This window comes from Drosophila erecta, unplaced genomic scaffold (genome assembly GCF_003286155.1).
Source record: "Drosophila erecta strain 14021-0224.00,06,07 unplaced genomic scaffold, DereRS2 tig00000021-arrow-pilon, whole genome shotgun sequence".
In the NCBI taxonomy this organism is placed as follows: domain Eukaryota; kingdom Metazoa; phylum Arthropoda; class Insecta; order Diptera; family Drosophilidae; genus Drosophila; species Drosophila erecta.
In genome coordinates, this window is record NW_020825198.1 from 14,278,034 (window position 1) to 14,292,425 (window position 14,392).

Consider the following 14,392-nt stretch of genomic DNA (forward strand, 5'->3'; position numbering starts at 1 on the left):
TTAAATCATTGAAAAATGAGAAACAAATCCACGTAATTATCGTATATTTCGATTAACATTATTTTATTTTCATACATTTCGTACAATGCCTACCTATAATTAATATTACATCGCAAAATATTGGCTTTACCTATGTGAAAAGTACTTAAAATACTAATAGCCGACAATATAAATTTCTGTGAAACATTTCGTATACTTTAGGAAATATATGTGTATATTTGCGTGACTTCCTAAAGATAAAGGTTCCTGAACCTACAAAAATATATAAAATGATTGTTGTTTGAACTGGTTACCGTTACACTAATTAAGGTAGTTCTTTGTTACATGCTAGATTATATATTTCTAAGCATATCGGTCGAGCTTTATAATAATGATGAACGATTAACGATTCTGAGAACTAAGAACTCGTTACCGGCTCGTTAGCATTTCAAACTAATTCATTTATTTGTACAATTATATAAACCTAATGATTTGAGTGATCCGCATTCGTAGTCATCAACACATGCAATATATAGATTCAATATTTAAAAATAGACTCTACTTGTGGGTTATAAAAAGATTAAGAACGAGAATATTTCCCCAAGAATATTTACAATTTGAAGTGAGCTGGCGGGTAGAAAAAAATTAATTATTTAAAAAATAGGGGGATGCATTACATTTTTCTAGCTTTGACCGATATGCCGATGTGCCCGAGACCCTATAAACTCTGTCGTTCTGGCATGCCCGAATGAATTGACGAATTCTATGGACTAGTTTCGCGTTGGTATATCATAAGAAATTGGCGCGGCCTACAAACATTGTTCGCCAATGACATACATACATACGTACTTGATAACAGCTCGCATAAATTCTTTTGTGACTATACAATAAGTCTGAGACCTTATCTCAGTTCTACAGCAACCAAAACACTCGGCGCTAGGACTTATTACTATTGCAGCTATTGACATTGTTGTTGTTATACAAGTAGGGTATCAGATTGGGCTCAATCTCCAGCTGCTGCCTGAGTATCGAGCTCATGACGAACTCCGTGGAAACGATATGACACTTGGGATTCCCGTGCCGCGTGAGATCCGCGCAGAGATGCATGTCCGTGGGACAGGTTACTATGATGTAGGAGTCGGGCGCTTGCATCTGTGTTTCCGCCACAGATGCGCCGCTTCTCCGCTTGGCCTCCACTTTCCCCCCAGACGATTCAATCATTCGTATAATTTCCTCGCGAGCTGGGAACACGTCCGGCGTCACATGAAAGTATTTTCCAGCAAACAACGTGGAACGCGTGGGCGCGCACAGCACAGTATTCAGATTGAACTGCAGGTTCTCGTCCACCGGTATGTGCTGAATGCGGTATGGATCTGTAGGCAAAAATTTACCAGCTTTGGCACTATCAGCAATCCAGCTCGATTTCAGCACATAATCGACGTGGCAGCACGCTTGGATTAGCTTGCAGGTACGACTCTCGCGTGTCATAACCAGGTGAGTGGCATCTGCAGGGCTGTCCACCACAATTCCACCCAAAATTCTAAAAAAAAGAGATCGTTAAGTCAGCATAAAAGAATCAAGTTCTCAAATGTGTTGTACTTACAACACAGCTTTTTTAAGAGCCTCGGCATCTGCGACCTGGGAAAAAATGACCTTTGGTGGTTTGGTGGTCGTCGGATATTCTAGGCAGACAATTTGCTCTGGCAGCTGCTCCTGCTGGAATGCGTTCATCTTCTGTCGCTTCAGTTTTTGCTCGTTGCCGTAGGGATCGGATAAGTGTCGCTTGACCCGTTCGTGTGCCTCCTGAGTTAGATTGATGGGCGCCTTCCAAGCAGCTGTTAAGAAACAAAACATCAAATAAGTTTACAATAGAATACGAGTTTAGTGTGTAATTACTTAGCAGATGCGCCACTAGGTTGCATTCGATGCGGAAGGGAGCGACCAGATTGTACTGCTGGTACTTGGGATTCTCATACTGCGAGAGACCACTGAGGTTGCCAATGCAGACGTCGCTTAGCCAAAGTGCGTTGACCATCGGGATGTTCCACTCCTTGGCGGCATTAAACTTGTTGCCGTCGAGTTGCTTGCACACGACCACCGTGTTCACCTTGGACAGATAGGAGGTGTAGATGGCACCGCACTCCTCTGCCATCTGCTGTAGTCTCACCGCCTCCTCGCCCTCGAATCCCTCCGAGGTTATGATGTAGCGTTCCAGCGGCTTACGATAGCCAAACTGGCTGGGGAACGGTAAGTGAAGCGGCTGCCACGGAGGCATCAGTTGTCGCTTTAAGCAAATATCACTTAGCCAGTAGGCAGTGACGCAGCGCTTAGCATCCCGCAATGCCTGCATCACCACGCCATGACGCTGAGTGCGACAAATAACATGGGTTACCCGGGGACAGTAAACGCGTTCGATATCACCACCAAACTGTCTAATAGTATCCAGCCAAATGGGCAGTTCGTCACCATCTGTTTCATCGTACTCCACAATGTAGAACGTACAGCCCACCAGAAATAGATCGGCTGGCAACTTCAGGTTCGGATTGTGGCCGTAGAACTGCGGCATCGGTATCGGTTGCTGTCCGGGACGAGCTTGAATGTAGCCGTGAGGCGTCCGCTGCACTGGCACACCCACGCCCACTCCCACAGCCATCTGCTGCTGCTGCTGGGGGGACTGTGTCGGAGCGACTACGATCTGCTGTTGGACTAGATGCTGCTGCGGTGCTTGCTGTTGTTGCGGTAGGGCAACGACTCTGCGCATTTGCTGCTGTTGCAGCAGTTGTTGTTGCTGCTGTTGTTGCTGCAGCATGAGCAACTCCTGCTGAGTTCGCGGTGGTCCAGGGACTCCGGCTGTTGCGTTATGCTGTTGGCCCATCATTCTAAGAGCACCAGCTGCCGACGGTGGCTCGACGTGTTGCTGCGGTGGGAGTTGCTGTTGGACAACCATTTGTTGTTGTTGCTGCTGCTGTTGTTGCTGTAACAGCAATTGTTGTTGCTGCTGCTGAATGGCTCCGGTCACCACCACCTGTTGCACAATTTGCTGTTGCTGTGGCTGCTGTTGTTGCTGACCATCGGTAAGTTGAATTATTTGCTGTTGCGGAGTTTGAGCTCCATTGTTTCCCAAGCGATTGCTTAACATGTTTGCCAGGGCTGTCTTTGTTTTGAGGTTCATTTGCTGCGGTGATTGCTGCGGCTGTCCATCGGGAGCTGTGTATAAGGAATTGGTTACAATGTGCATTATCCTCTTTTTTATGATTATGATAGACATATATGGATTCCTATAATGGTAAATACCTATGAAGGAAACTAATACATTTACTCACTTGTTGAAGTCATGACCAAAGTTTGCGTCATTATATTGGCATTTCCCGGAAGAACACCTCCTGCTCCTGGAGTGGTAGGTGTGCCAGGAGTGGGCTGCTGCTGAGGTTGTTGGACGATGGTCTGTTGTTCAATCAACTGTCCATTGGGTCCGGTGATAAGCTGCACTGTTTGCTTGCCCAGCTGCTGAGGTCCCTGCTGCTGAATAGGAATCTGCTGGACTCGCAGCTGTTGGCGCTGCATCAGCATTTGCTGGTTGGGATCATTAGGGTTAAAGGGCTGCTGTTGAGGCGACTGCTGCTGTTGTGGTGGTCCAGCTCCCGGCTGCTGTTGAATCGGACTCAAGCCAGGAGTTCCGGCGCGTACAACAACCTGGCGTTTTCCCTGCTGCTGCTGCAGCCACAGCACTTGTTGCTGTTGTGTCAATCCGGGTGGCATTTGGTGTTGGACAATAATGTGCCCAGGCGGAACCGGGCCTGCCGGTCGCGTCGCAACTATGCTGCCTGGTGCTCCAGGTCGTGGCTGGTAGGCAACCTGCTGGCGAAGCATTACTCGAGGTTTATTCTGCTGATTCAACTTAGTGATATATTCTGCTCTTTTGTGAGCATCCAAAGACATAAGGTGTGCGTGCGTTTTTTCGTCCACCACTATTTTTTGTTGTTGTGGCTGCTGCATTACCAACTGTTGTTGCTGACCAATGTGCTGTTGCTGCTGCTGTTGAGGCTGTTGCTGTTGGGGTGGCGGCAGCACGATCTGTTGCTGTTGCTGGGTGGGTTGCGGTTGTTGCTGTTGAGGTTGGCCAGGCCAAGAGGTTTGCGGCCGCAAACCACGCGGAACAAATTGCTGCTGAGGCTGCGGCGTTGTTGGTCCACCGGGTAGGGGTGATTGCATCCCAACACTAGTTGGTGTGCCCGGAGTGCTGGGCGCAATCTGGCCGCCGGCAGGACTTTGCGGTGACCAATGCTGCTGCTGCATTTGCGGATGGTGTTGTGGGGATTGCTGTTGTTGCTGCAGCAACAGCTGCTGTTGCTGCTGCTGCTGCGGAGGCGGCGTGCGTTGAGGCAGTTGTTGTTGCGTGATAAGCTGCATTATTTGCTGCTGCTGATTGTCGTTGGACAGTTTTTGCTGCAGTATCTGCTGTTGCTGAGGTGTTTGCTGCTGTTGTATAAGGATTTGCTGTTGTTGTGGTCCCACTAGCTGTTGCTGCTGCTGCTGCTGTTGTTGTTGTTGCTGCTGCTGTTGCTGTTTTTGCATTAACTGCTGTTGCTGTAGGTACTGCAAGCGCTGCGGATCACTGAGTATTTGCTGGTTTACAACAATCTGCTGCGGCTGCTGCTGCATTTGCATCCTCTGCTGTTGCTGCTGCTGTGGTATAATCTGCTGCTGCTGCAACATTTGTTGTTGCTGCACAAGTTGCTGTTGCGTCTGGTTGACCACGTAAACGTTTTGGCTTTGCGGATTTTGCGCCAGAATTTGCTGTTGCTGTTGCACGCTAAGCTGATTAAAATGCTGCTGACTAATTATGAAGGTCTTTTGTTGCTGCTGCTGTTGTGGCTGCTGAACTCCAGAAATTTGCTGCTGAGAATCACACGAAAATGCATTGCGATAAATATTTAAAATTACAAATTCAAATGTAAGAGGAGGCCTACCTGCTGCGGTTGTTGTTGCAGCTGCTGTTGCTGAGGAAATTGACCAATAATCTGCTGCTGCTGTTGTTGTGGAACCTGCTGCTGTTGCTGAACATTGGTTGGTGGACGTTGTATGGTTTGTTGAATGATTCGCACTTGGCCACCAGCTCCAAGCGCAATTTGCTGCTGTTGTGTAAACTGAACATGCTGCGTTTGCTGTTGTTGAACTTGGTGCTGCTGTGGAAGTTGTTGCTGTTGTTGCTGCTGTGCCGGGGGAATTTGCTGCACTTGAGAAATCTGTTGCTGCTGCTGCGGCTGCTGTTGTGTTTGTTGTTGAACGTGCAACATTTGCTGCTGCTTCTGCAAGGCCAAAGACATATGGCTTTGAATGATTTGTTGTCCTTGAGCAGTAGATGTGTTTATAACATGGCGCTGAGTGATGACTTGTTGCTGTTGTCCAGGCTGTGGTTGTTGCTGTGTCAGGACCTGCTGTTGTTGTTGCTGCTGCTGTTGTTGTTGCTGCTGTTGTTGTTGTTGTTGTTGTTGTTGTTGTTGTTGCTGTATTTGCTAAAAAGAAAAGAGCATTAATCTCCGGTAAAACAGAATGTGTGTTCCCCATATTACTTGAGAATTTTGTTGCGGTGCCTGCTGTTGTAACGTAGGGGTAGTAGGTTGCTGTTGCAGTGGAGATTGTCGCGGAGACGGGGTGTGCTGCTGTTGTGGTTGCTGCGGCTGCTGCTGTTGCTGCGGTTGCTGTGCCATTTGCTGCTGCTGGGGCTGCGGTGCCATTTGCTGTTGCTGTTGCATCTGCTGTTGCTGCTTTAATTGTTGCTGTCTCATTATCAACGAGTCCTGATTGCTGCTCAATGCAGATCGACTGAGCACTTGAGCCACCTGAACGGGGTCCGTTGGGTCAATGGGCTTCTGCTGGGAGAATGATTGCTGCGGCTGAGTGGCTTGTCCAGGAACAGCCTGGTGCTGATGCAGCTTTGCCTGCATGGGTGGAGTTTGAGAAATCTGGGGTGATTGCGGAGAAATATGCTGGGGACTCTGTTGTTGCTGCTGTTGGGCCAGTTGCTGTTGCTGCTGCAATTGCATGCGTTGCTGTTGATGGACGGGCTGTTGAAAGGGCTGCATTTGTTGCTGCTGCTGCGGCGACATCATAGATGGCGGTTGGGGTTGTTGTGGGGAGCCCATCATGTGCTGCTGTCGGCTCTGTTGCATTTGCTGTTGCTGCTGGCGCAAATGTTGTTGCTGGACGTTTTGCGGCGAGGGCGGAGGTGGCGGTGTCATCTGTGGTGCCGGTGATTGCAGTTGGCGAGGCGATTGTGGCGGCAACATATTGCTAGTTGTATGGTGCTGTTGTTGCTGCAACGATGGAGATGGAGTACTTGGTGGCATTACCGGAGAACGGTTTTGCACCATCCGTGGCGACTGTTGTTGCTGTAGATTCTGTTGCTGTTGTTGCTGCTGCATTTGCATCTGTAATTGTTGCTGCTGCTGCAATACTTGCTGTAGCTGTTGCTGCATTTGTCTCTGTTGCTGCTGCTGCTGTGGCGTCAGTGCTTGTCCGCTCTGAACAATTTGCTGCAATTGCATTTGATTCTGGTTCAAAATTTGCTGCTGCCGCATGAGATGTTGGTGTATAATTTGCGGCGAAACTGGCACAGATTGTTGCTGTTGTTGTGGCTGCTGTTGCTGAACAACTTGCTGTTGAACTATTTGCTGTTGCTGAACTATTTGCTGCTGCTGTACCATTGTTTGCTGCGGGCCCACTTGTTGTTGCACCACCTGTTGCTGTTGAACTATCTGCTGATGGTGCTGAGGCGATTGCACGGGCTGCGGCGTTGTAGATGGTGTACGTGGTGTCTGCCGTCCTGTTGGAGTCGTTGGCATTCTTGGCGATTGCTGTTGTTGATGTTGCTGCGGAAGTTGTTGTGGATGTGGTTGAGAAAGTTGCTGTGGCAGTTGCTGTGGGAGTTGTTGAGGATGTTGTTGCGCAAGCTGCTGTGGAAGTTGCTGAGGATGCGCCTGTTGCTCCTGCTGCATTAGTTGCATTTGAATCTGTTGCTGTTGCTGAGACTGCTGCGTTGTTTTCATTTGCCTCTGCTGTAGGATATTTTTGATCTGCTGCTGGTTTTGTGTTTGCTGCTGCAGGTTGGCGGAAATAATCTTCTGCTGCTGAATTATTAATTGTTGTTGATGCTGCGGGAGAGTTGCAGGAGTAGGTGCTTGAGGACCACCTTGCTGCAACTGGTGCGGGGATTGTTGTGCTGGCTGTTGCGGCTGTGGTTGTGGTCGCACAAAGACCACCTGCTGCTGGGCGGGCACGGGCAACTGTTGCTGCTGGATTTGTTCGGCTGAAGCCTGCAGCTGGGACTTAATGCTAGCGATGCTCTTGGCAGCCACGCTGTCCTCGCCAAAGCCAAGGATGTCAGAAAGGGCAGAAGTAGCAGTTGCCTGTTGTTGGATGATCTGCTGATGCTGCTGTTGTTGCTGCTGTTGTTGTTGCTGCTGCTGCTGTTGTTGCTGCTGCTGTTGTTGTTGCTGCTGCTGTTGTTGCATCTGTTGTTGGTGCTGCAATTGCTGCTGCTGAATTTGTTGCTGCTGCGTGGCCTGCTGCTTCTGTGTTCGCTGCTTTTCGATAGGCTTCAGTAATCTCGGATGATACGTCTCCACGGGCATGCAGTTTTTGTACTTAAGGCTATCCGTCACCCAGTCGGGCGTCACAATAATGATGGCATTCTTGGGCAGGGCCAGCGCCTTGTTGTAGATGCCACCGTTGGCTGCTCCGCATACCAGATGCGTGTTGGTGGCCCCAAAGCTGTGCGTGACTACCGCGCCGTGGTACGTTAGCATGGCGTAAAGACGCCTTCGATCCCCTGCAACCACATTAGTGATGGCCACCCGAATGCCGCGCATCAGTCGCAGCTGATTCGGACTCGGGTCGAAGGCCCGTGTCGAGGCCATTCGGCCTAGCTTGGCGCTGTGCACGATCCATTGCTCCGTGACGGGAATAACACTGTAGAGGTCCAGGTTCATGGCCAGCTCCTCCTCGTTGTAGTTAGTGGCGCATATCATGTGGGTTATTTGGTCCGACAGGAACAGTTTCGATTGGGCGCCACCGGTCTTGAGAAAGCGTTCGATCTGCAAGGCACCGGCATACGTTTATAAACAATAATTTATAAATACATAAAAAGATTAAATACTTTAAATTTATGTATACAGTAAATATAATACAAAAATATGTATAACCAAATAAGAATTCCCTGTTGCGGGGTATAAAAATTGTTGTTTTCGATGGTAGCGAAAAACCAAAACAAAAATCAGTTGATTTATCACCAATACAAACTCAAATACGCAAACACACACACGACACTTTGCCGGCAGTTTTTATGGCGCGCATTTGCAAAGACGCCCGGGTCACCCTGTCCGCCCGCGCTCCAACCCACCCTGTGCGACGCACGCACACCCGCTTACACAAACACACACACGCGCACAATGCAAGTACAGCAACAGCAAACGAGAGATTCGTTTTGCAGCTTTTTACCTCCTCGTCCAGGTTTCCCAGCACCAAGTAAATCACATCCTCGAACAGTTTGTCGCTTATCTTGAGGTTCTCCATGGCGCCGCCGTTTGTTTGACCAGTTGCACTTCTCTGGCGGCGCTAATTTCACTTTTGCTTTTGTTATTGCTGCTGCGGCGGCTGCTCGTGGGCATCTACATTGCAGCGTGTTTTCTCGTCATTCCACCGATCTTAGCCGTTCGCGAACTTCGGAAAACGGTGGGCGATGCGGTGCTTATCGCGTAGCACATACCAAATGCAATTTACAACAGAAAAATTGCATTTATAGATCACTTTTTTCTTTTATCACCGCTCCGCCTTCCGCATAGAGTTGGAACAAAACTCAGTTTATTCGGTGCTATCGATAGTTCCAGATACGTGACAATATCGATATTTAATCTGCTGGAGTCGATTACTTGAACAACAATGTGGTGAAAAACTTGGATATCTGATTGATAACTTTGATTTGTTTTATACTGTGGGCCAAATAGTTATTTTGTGGGCAAAAATTTTATTTTTAAAAGGGTTTAAACGAGCTTATGTTTCTATGGACTGTTAAGTAAAACAATATCTATGCATCGTTTTGAAATATACCCATCTATCTCAAATTTAACAATAGTATTCTATAATTCGGTGATTCAATTTTATTCCCGTCCAATTTGAACAACAAATTACCATGCGCTCACCCGAACGTTTCCTAGTTAATTAGACGCCTCTCGGGCACTTATAATTTAGGTAAACATTTGTATGGCACATTTCCGATTCAGTTGTTGGGTTAGCGCCCCAGGAAATCAACACATTTATATGTATACGTACATACATTTATTTTAGCTCTGCTTGATTTACAAATTGATTTTAACTCGACAGTTTGGTTTTCATCAAAAATTTAGCTCGGCAAGCAGCAGCACCTATTTTATTATCAATTAGTTGGAGAAATTCCATCAACTGCTTATAAAATGAATAAAAATAAAAAATGTAAACATTTCCCATGGAACATGGGGAACTTTTTAAAACTGCTAAGTAAAAAGGATAAGTTGATGGAATCCCAGTAATGTACGAGAACAATGTGTGTGTATGTGTGTGTGGCTGGCTCCAACTTAAATTTATTATGCTCGTAATACTTACAACTACGTACGACCAGGGTAAGTTAGTTTAATGTTACAAAGATAGAGATATATTTAACTGTTGCAATAAATTTCGCGCTGTTCGGCTCGCCATCTTCGCTTCCCCGGCCTGAGAGATGGACTGATGAGGGGATCTTGAGATTGGCCAGTGCGGATGGCGATTTAATTGAATGGGGGAAACACGAAACAGGGAGTTAAAATTCAAGTTTAAACTTTCGCGAAATGCCTGCACAATCCGGCAGCAGCCATCTTAGCATTAGGTTTTTCTTTAAAATTAGGTATAGAGCATTTGAAGTGGGGAACGGGGATTGGGGAACTTGCTGCAGTTGAGGAGGTTGTGGATACAGTAGAGGTGAGTGGTGAGTAAATTAGCTCGTCGCCGGGAACTTGTTACAGGGTTGGATGATCGAAGTCTTGCGCGCCGGCACGGTTTCGGGCGTGGGAATGGCCTCCCCGGTGGTCACCTTGTTGGCAAAGACCTGCTTGACGCCGCCACCCTTCTGTTTGGCCATCTGGTAATCGCCCGAGTCGAAGAACTTTTGCTGTGGGTGGGTATTTAAATGCATATTAGATTTATCTTATATAAGCAAATGAGTTTTATAGAACTTATGCGGAAATATCTTCCAAAAACAATGATATGACAGACAATCTGAATGCATTCACATGATTAAAGTTTATTTAAACTATGTATGTTTCATTGTTTCATTGATTGTAAAAAGTAAGGAATTTCCAGATGGTTTATATTTTAGAATGGAGTTAGCATGAAATGTAATTCCCTAATTGATGTATAGTATTTAAAGAAATGATACTGAAGATGTCTCGGTTGCTAAATATTACTACGATATACTTTGATATTCAAATTATAGAGGTTGAGGATACCGAACACCGAAAGCTAGGCAATTAAACTTCAACTATTGATGAGTTAACTACTGCTAATAGGTTGTTTTCGATTTGTCCTAATCACTCACCCCCTTCTGCAACCTCTTCTGAAGGAAGGCCGAATGACCGCCCGGCACGCGCATTCCGCTGGGATACTTGGACTTGAGTTTCTCCTCCTCGATCTTCTCCAGATCCGTGAGGTTGACCTGTTCGGCGGCCTCGTCCTGGGGCGTGGTGGCCGGGCTGTTGCTGTTTTCCTCCGCGGAGCTCATTGTGGACTGCCTTCGGAAGATTGGGGACTGGGATTAGCGAAGGTGCGAAAATGGCGAAACAAATGGTAATGGGCAAATGGGGGGAGGCGCCGGAATGGCAGAGGGGCAGCGAAAATCGAAGGCGCGCAAAATGCCAAGAGAAAATTGCATTTCATCACACACACACGCGCGAGGCTCGCACAAACACTGGCACGCAAATCCAGGGCAGGCGCACGCACACTTGCTTATATATGTGGACGCGAAATATTATAGTAATAATCGGATGTGCAAATATTGTTTTAATTTTTTATATACACCAACCACTACGCAGGCGATAAGGCCAGTGTGTGCGTGTGTTTGTGTGCTCGTTGATGCGGTTGTCTGTGTGCAAGGCGTAGTTGCTCACCTTTTGCCTGTAAAATTTGACGATTAACTGTTGTTTTCCTTCTCCTTTTGTTCTTCACCCGTCTGTCAGTGCGTCTCCTTCCCTGGAATCGAATCGGTTTTGCCAATTAGCGTGCCGAATTAGCGGGGCTTACTATTCGCTAACGATTGCGGCAAATGCTCTGCTGCTCTACTAAATCAGGCTGTTACACGAATTATATGTATGGTGCAGGGACAGTGACTGAAATTCCCAAGGTGTTTCAATTGTACAATTATTTTATCACTTTACAGACGCAAGACTGTCTTCGATAGCAGGAGGCGTTATTTCAGATGTTATCGGTAGTCGAAACTAGAGTTGCTCACAACGGCAATTGTCCGACTTTGTTTAGCGGTGGCCCAAACCATTTTATATCGATAAGCATTTGGTTGTTTAGAAGACTTAAAATATAAGCTATAAAAAATATATATATACCAAAAAATCATTTCGACTCCAAAACACAAAAAAAAACTATTTTATACATTGAACAACTAAATAATGTCGCAGATATAATAGCACATTTCAATTTTAATATATATGCATTTTTAAAATAGGTTAATAGTTGTTTTTTAATTCCGTATAGCATTCAAATATAACTGTTGGATGCACCTATCGTTGTAGCCCAAGAACGTAGATAGTGTCATCGCTAACTTCAAAGCATCTCAAAGGGAAAAAGGGCGATAGTTCTGATAAGAAAGTTGGCGTAGCCGGTTAGCTGATTGTCACATACAAAACAGTTTTAAAAAGGCCAAACTGAGGAGAACCAATCACACAACAATCCACGCATACGATGACCGCCCTACGATACATGGGATGGATCACCGGCTGTTCCGTCCTAACGGCCTTTGTATCCATCATTTGGCAGGCGTTCATCACTCTGCAGACGCTTAACAGGACGACTGTTCTGCTCACCGGTCTCCTGGCAATCGAGGGGTGAGTTCATTCGGCTGCATTGCAGTACTAGCATTAAATGCATTTGTATTTCAGATCGCTCAAGCGGACTGCATTGGAGCCGGCACCAAAGGTGGCCATCGGGTACGGAGCCTGCACGGACCTGCAGATAAATGCCACTGAATTTCTGGATCGCTACTATGGACGCCGTATTCCAGTCGCAGCAGCCACTACAGGATCTCGGGCGGTCGTCAACAACGAGGACGAGCTCTTGCAGTCCTTTGCCTACTACTTTCAGAACGGCGCTGCAGCGGAGTAAGTTGTATTGGAATATCTTGAAAATAAATATTTTATACTAATTACCCTTTCAGGCGAGTGATGGCAAACAGCACCCTCTTCACACAGCTTGTGGGCTACGCCAAGGTAATGGATAAGGAGAGGATCCATTGGTACATGGGTGGTAACGCCCCACTGATGGCCGTGCGCTTTTTTATGGAGGGAGCTGAAGTGCTACTGGGCGCCCACATGTCTAAAAAGTATTTACCAGTCTTAATAAAAGAGTGTTTCATGCTACTTATTAAAAAAAACTTCTTCAGGTTGCGCCCACTGCTGCCAAAGGAGATTCGTCTGGCTGGCGACGAGATTCCAAACGATGATATCCATCTTATTCTGGAATACAAGGCTGGGGACAGATGGGGCCCATATGTGGCACCTCGCGCCAATCGCTACATTCTGCACAACGATCGAAATAATCCTCATCTGCGTGCCGTGGAGCAGTTGACGGATGCTTTGAAGATGTATCAGCCACAGCTTTTGGTTGTCAGCGGTCTGCAAATGATGGACATGTTCACCTTCAATCCTGGTGAACGCGAGGCGCGCCTACAGCAAGTACAAAGACAACTAACCAGCCAGCCGGCGGACACTTTGAACCACTTCGAGATGGCGTCTTATGTGGAGCTGCAGTTACTGCAACAGCTGAGACACTTTGTCCTGCCCTACGTAGACTCCCTGGGAATGAACGAACAGGAGCTCTCTAACCTGAAGCAGGTTCTTGCTCACGGACGGACGACCTTAGCCACCGACTGGAATCCTCGCATTGCTCACACCCTTGACCAGATGCGACTGGTTTTCATTAATCTCCTTGAAGATTACGACGATCAAAGCTCACGCAATTCCAAGCTGCGTCGTATCTCGCGGATCCATGTGCACACTTTGGCCTATCAGGCGATCCTTACCATAACGGGCTCAAAGTGGAAAAACACCCGTGCTGCCGCTGCAAAGGCAGCCCTCACGGCACACCGATACGTCTGCAAGTCCCAATTTGTGAGTATACCTTGTGTGTCTCCTAGTTGTAAACTGATAACTCCTCCATCCGCAGATCAATCCGGAGGCAGTGCTGCAGGTTCTGGATGACAGCTTCGCCACCTCGACCCAGGCGGACGCGCCGCGGATGCGCATAGGCGCAGCCAGTCCCGTACCCTGTTGGCGGGAGTATATCCAGTACGGTCGTCAGCGGCAACGGCTTGAGGTGGAGATCTGTGTTGCGCCGGTGCTGGTGTGTCGCGAGGCCAGAAAAACGGCTGGAGCTGGCGACAACATCTCCGCCTCCGGACTGGCGGCACAGTTGTAGAAGTGGCGATAACGATAGGTCAGGCAAAGACTGCGTAGTATTTTACTAGAAACCTGCAACAAAAGACTCGAATAGAAGGCCAGGATGTAACCCCGATGCATTCCCCCGCTGGATGGACATGGACTCGGCATGTTTAGCACCTTAGTGACCTTAGAAACGCGTTACCTTCACAAAAATCTGACGAATATGCTCAACCGATAGCACGAAGAAAGCATCGATTCCCATAAGACCACATATCCAGATGAGCTTTAAGTGAAAATGCTAAATTGTGCATTTGTCCTCTCATCATAAACGTTAATTCCACGTGTTCAAAATTATTCCTAATGCAACAGCATCGAAGTTCGGAAACGAATGCCACCTAGTCCTAAGTTTTGTTAGTCACTAGTTCTACGTTTTTGAGATTTTTGAGCCATTCCTACTTACAATTTGTTTTGCGCACTTGGTTTCAAACTAAAAAGACAACACGAAAAATGCGTCAACGAATTAAACAAGCGTTTCAGCACTGAAAGACAGTTGTGACCTCAACTTTCCTGTATTTCTCGAAATATTTTAATCCTATTCATTTGTAACAAAAAATTATGTTATAATTGGACCTTAAATGTTATGTGCTTAATTTCCTATCCGTTACAAATACATTTGTATCTCATGAATTTCCAAAACTTTTATTTTTATTCCTGAATTCGAAATGTGTTTGTTATCTGCT

At 46.9% G+C, this 14,392-nt stretch overlaps 3 protein-coding genes across 5 annotated transcripts; 1 reads left to right on the forward strand and 2 right to left on the reverse strand.

Annotated features, from left to right (window-relative positions):
- Positions 1-39: 39 nt before the first annotated feature.
- Positions 40-8,871, reverse strand: LOC6545530 (PAX-interacting protein 1). Its single transcript, XM_026977083.1, has 7 exons — positions 8,479-8,871; positions 5,553-8,075; positions 4,950-5,495; positions 3,303-4,875; positions 1,876-3,186; positions 1,583-1,814; positions 40-1,519 (listed from the first exon to the last, which is right to left on the reverse strand). The coding sequence occupies exons 1-7, from the start codon at positions 8,551-8,553 to the stop codon at positions 916-918; spliced, it is 6,864 nt and encodes a 2,287-aa protein (XP_026832884.1). The 5' UTR covers positions 8,554-8,871; the 3' UTR covers positions 40-915.
- A 695-nt stretch (positions 8,872-9,566) lies between these two features.
- Positions 9,567-11,493, reverse strand: LOC6545531 (alpha-endosulfine). Of its 3 annotated transcripts, none has more exons than XM_015157636.2 (3): positions 11,154-11,493; positions 10,586-10,778; positions 9,567-10,159 (listed from the first exon to the last, which is right to left on the reverse strand). In XM_015157636.2, the coding sequence occupies exons 2-3, from the start codon at positions 10,766-10,768 to the stop codon at positions 9,986-9,988; spliced, it is 357 nt and encodes a 118-aa protein (XP_015013122.1). In that variant the 5' UTR covers positions 10,769-10,778; positions 11,154-11,493; the 3' UTR covers positions 9,567-9,985. The 3 variants fall into 3 exon arrangements, with proteins under 3 accessions (XP_015013122.1, XP_026832672.1, XP_001972699.1); XM_026976871.1 differs by having other exon boundaries at positions 11,069-11,462; XM_001972663.3 differs by having other exon boundaries at positions 10,586-10,774; positions 11,154-11,440.
- On the forward strand, positions 11,423-14,339 carry LOC6545532 (ADP-dependent glucokinase). The gene is made up of 5 exons (XM_001972664.3): positions 11,423-12,101; positions 12,156-12,374; positions 12,431-12,595; positions 12,656-13,382; positions 13,438-14,339. The coding sequence occupies exons 1-5, from the start codon at positions 11,959-11,961 to the stop codon at positions 13,687-13,689; spliced, it is 1,506 nt and encodes a 501-aa protein (XP_001972700.1). The 5' UTR covers positions 11,423-11,958; the 3' UTR covers positions 13,690-14,339.
- The last annotated feature ends 53 nt before the right edge of the window (positions 14,340-14,392 follow it).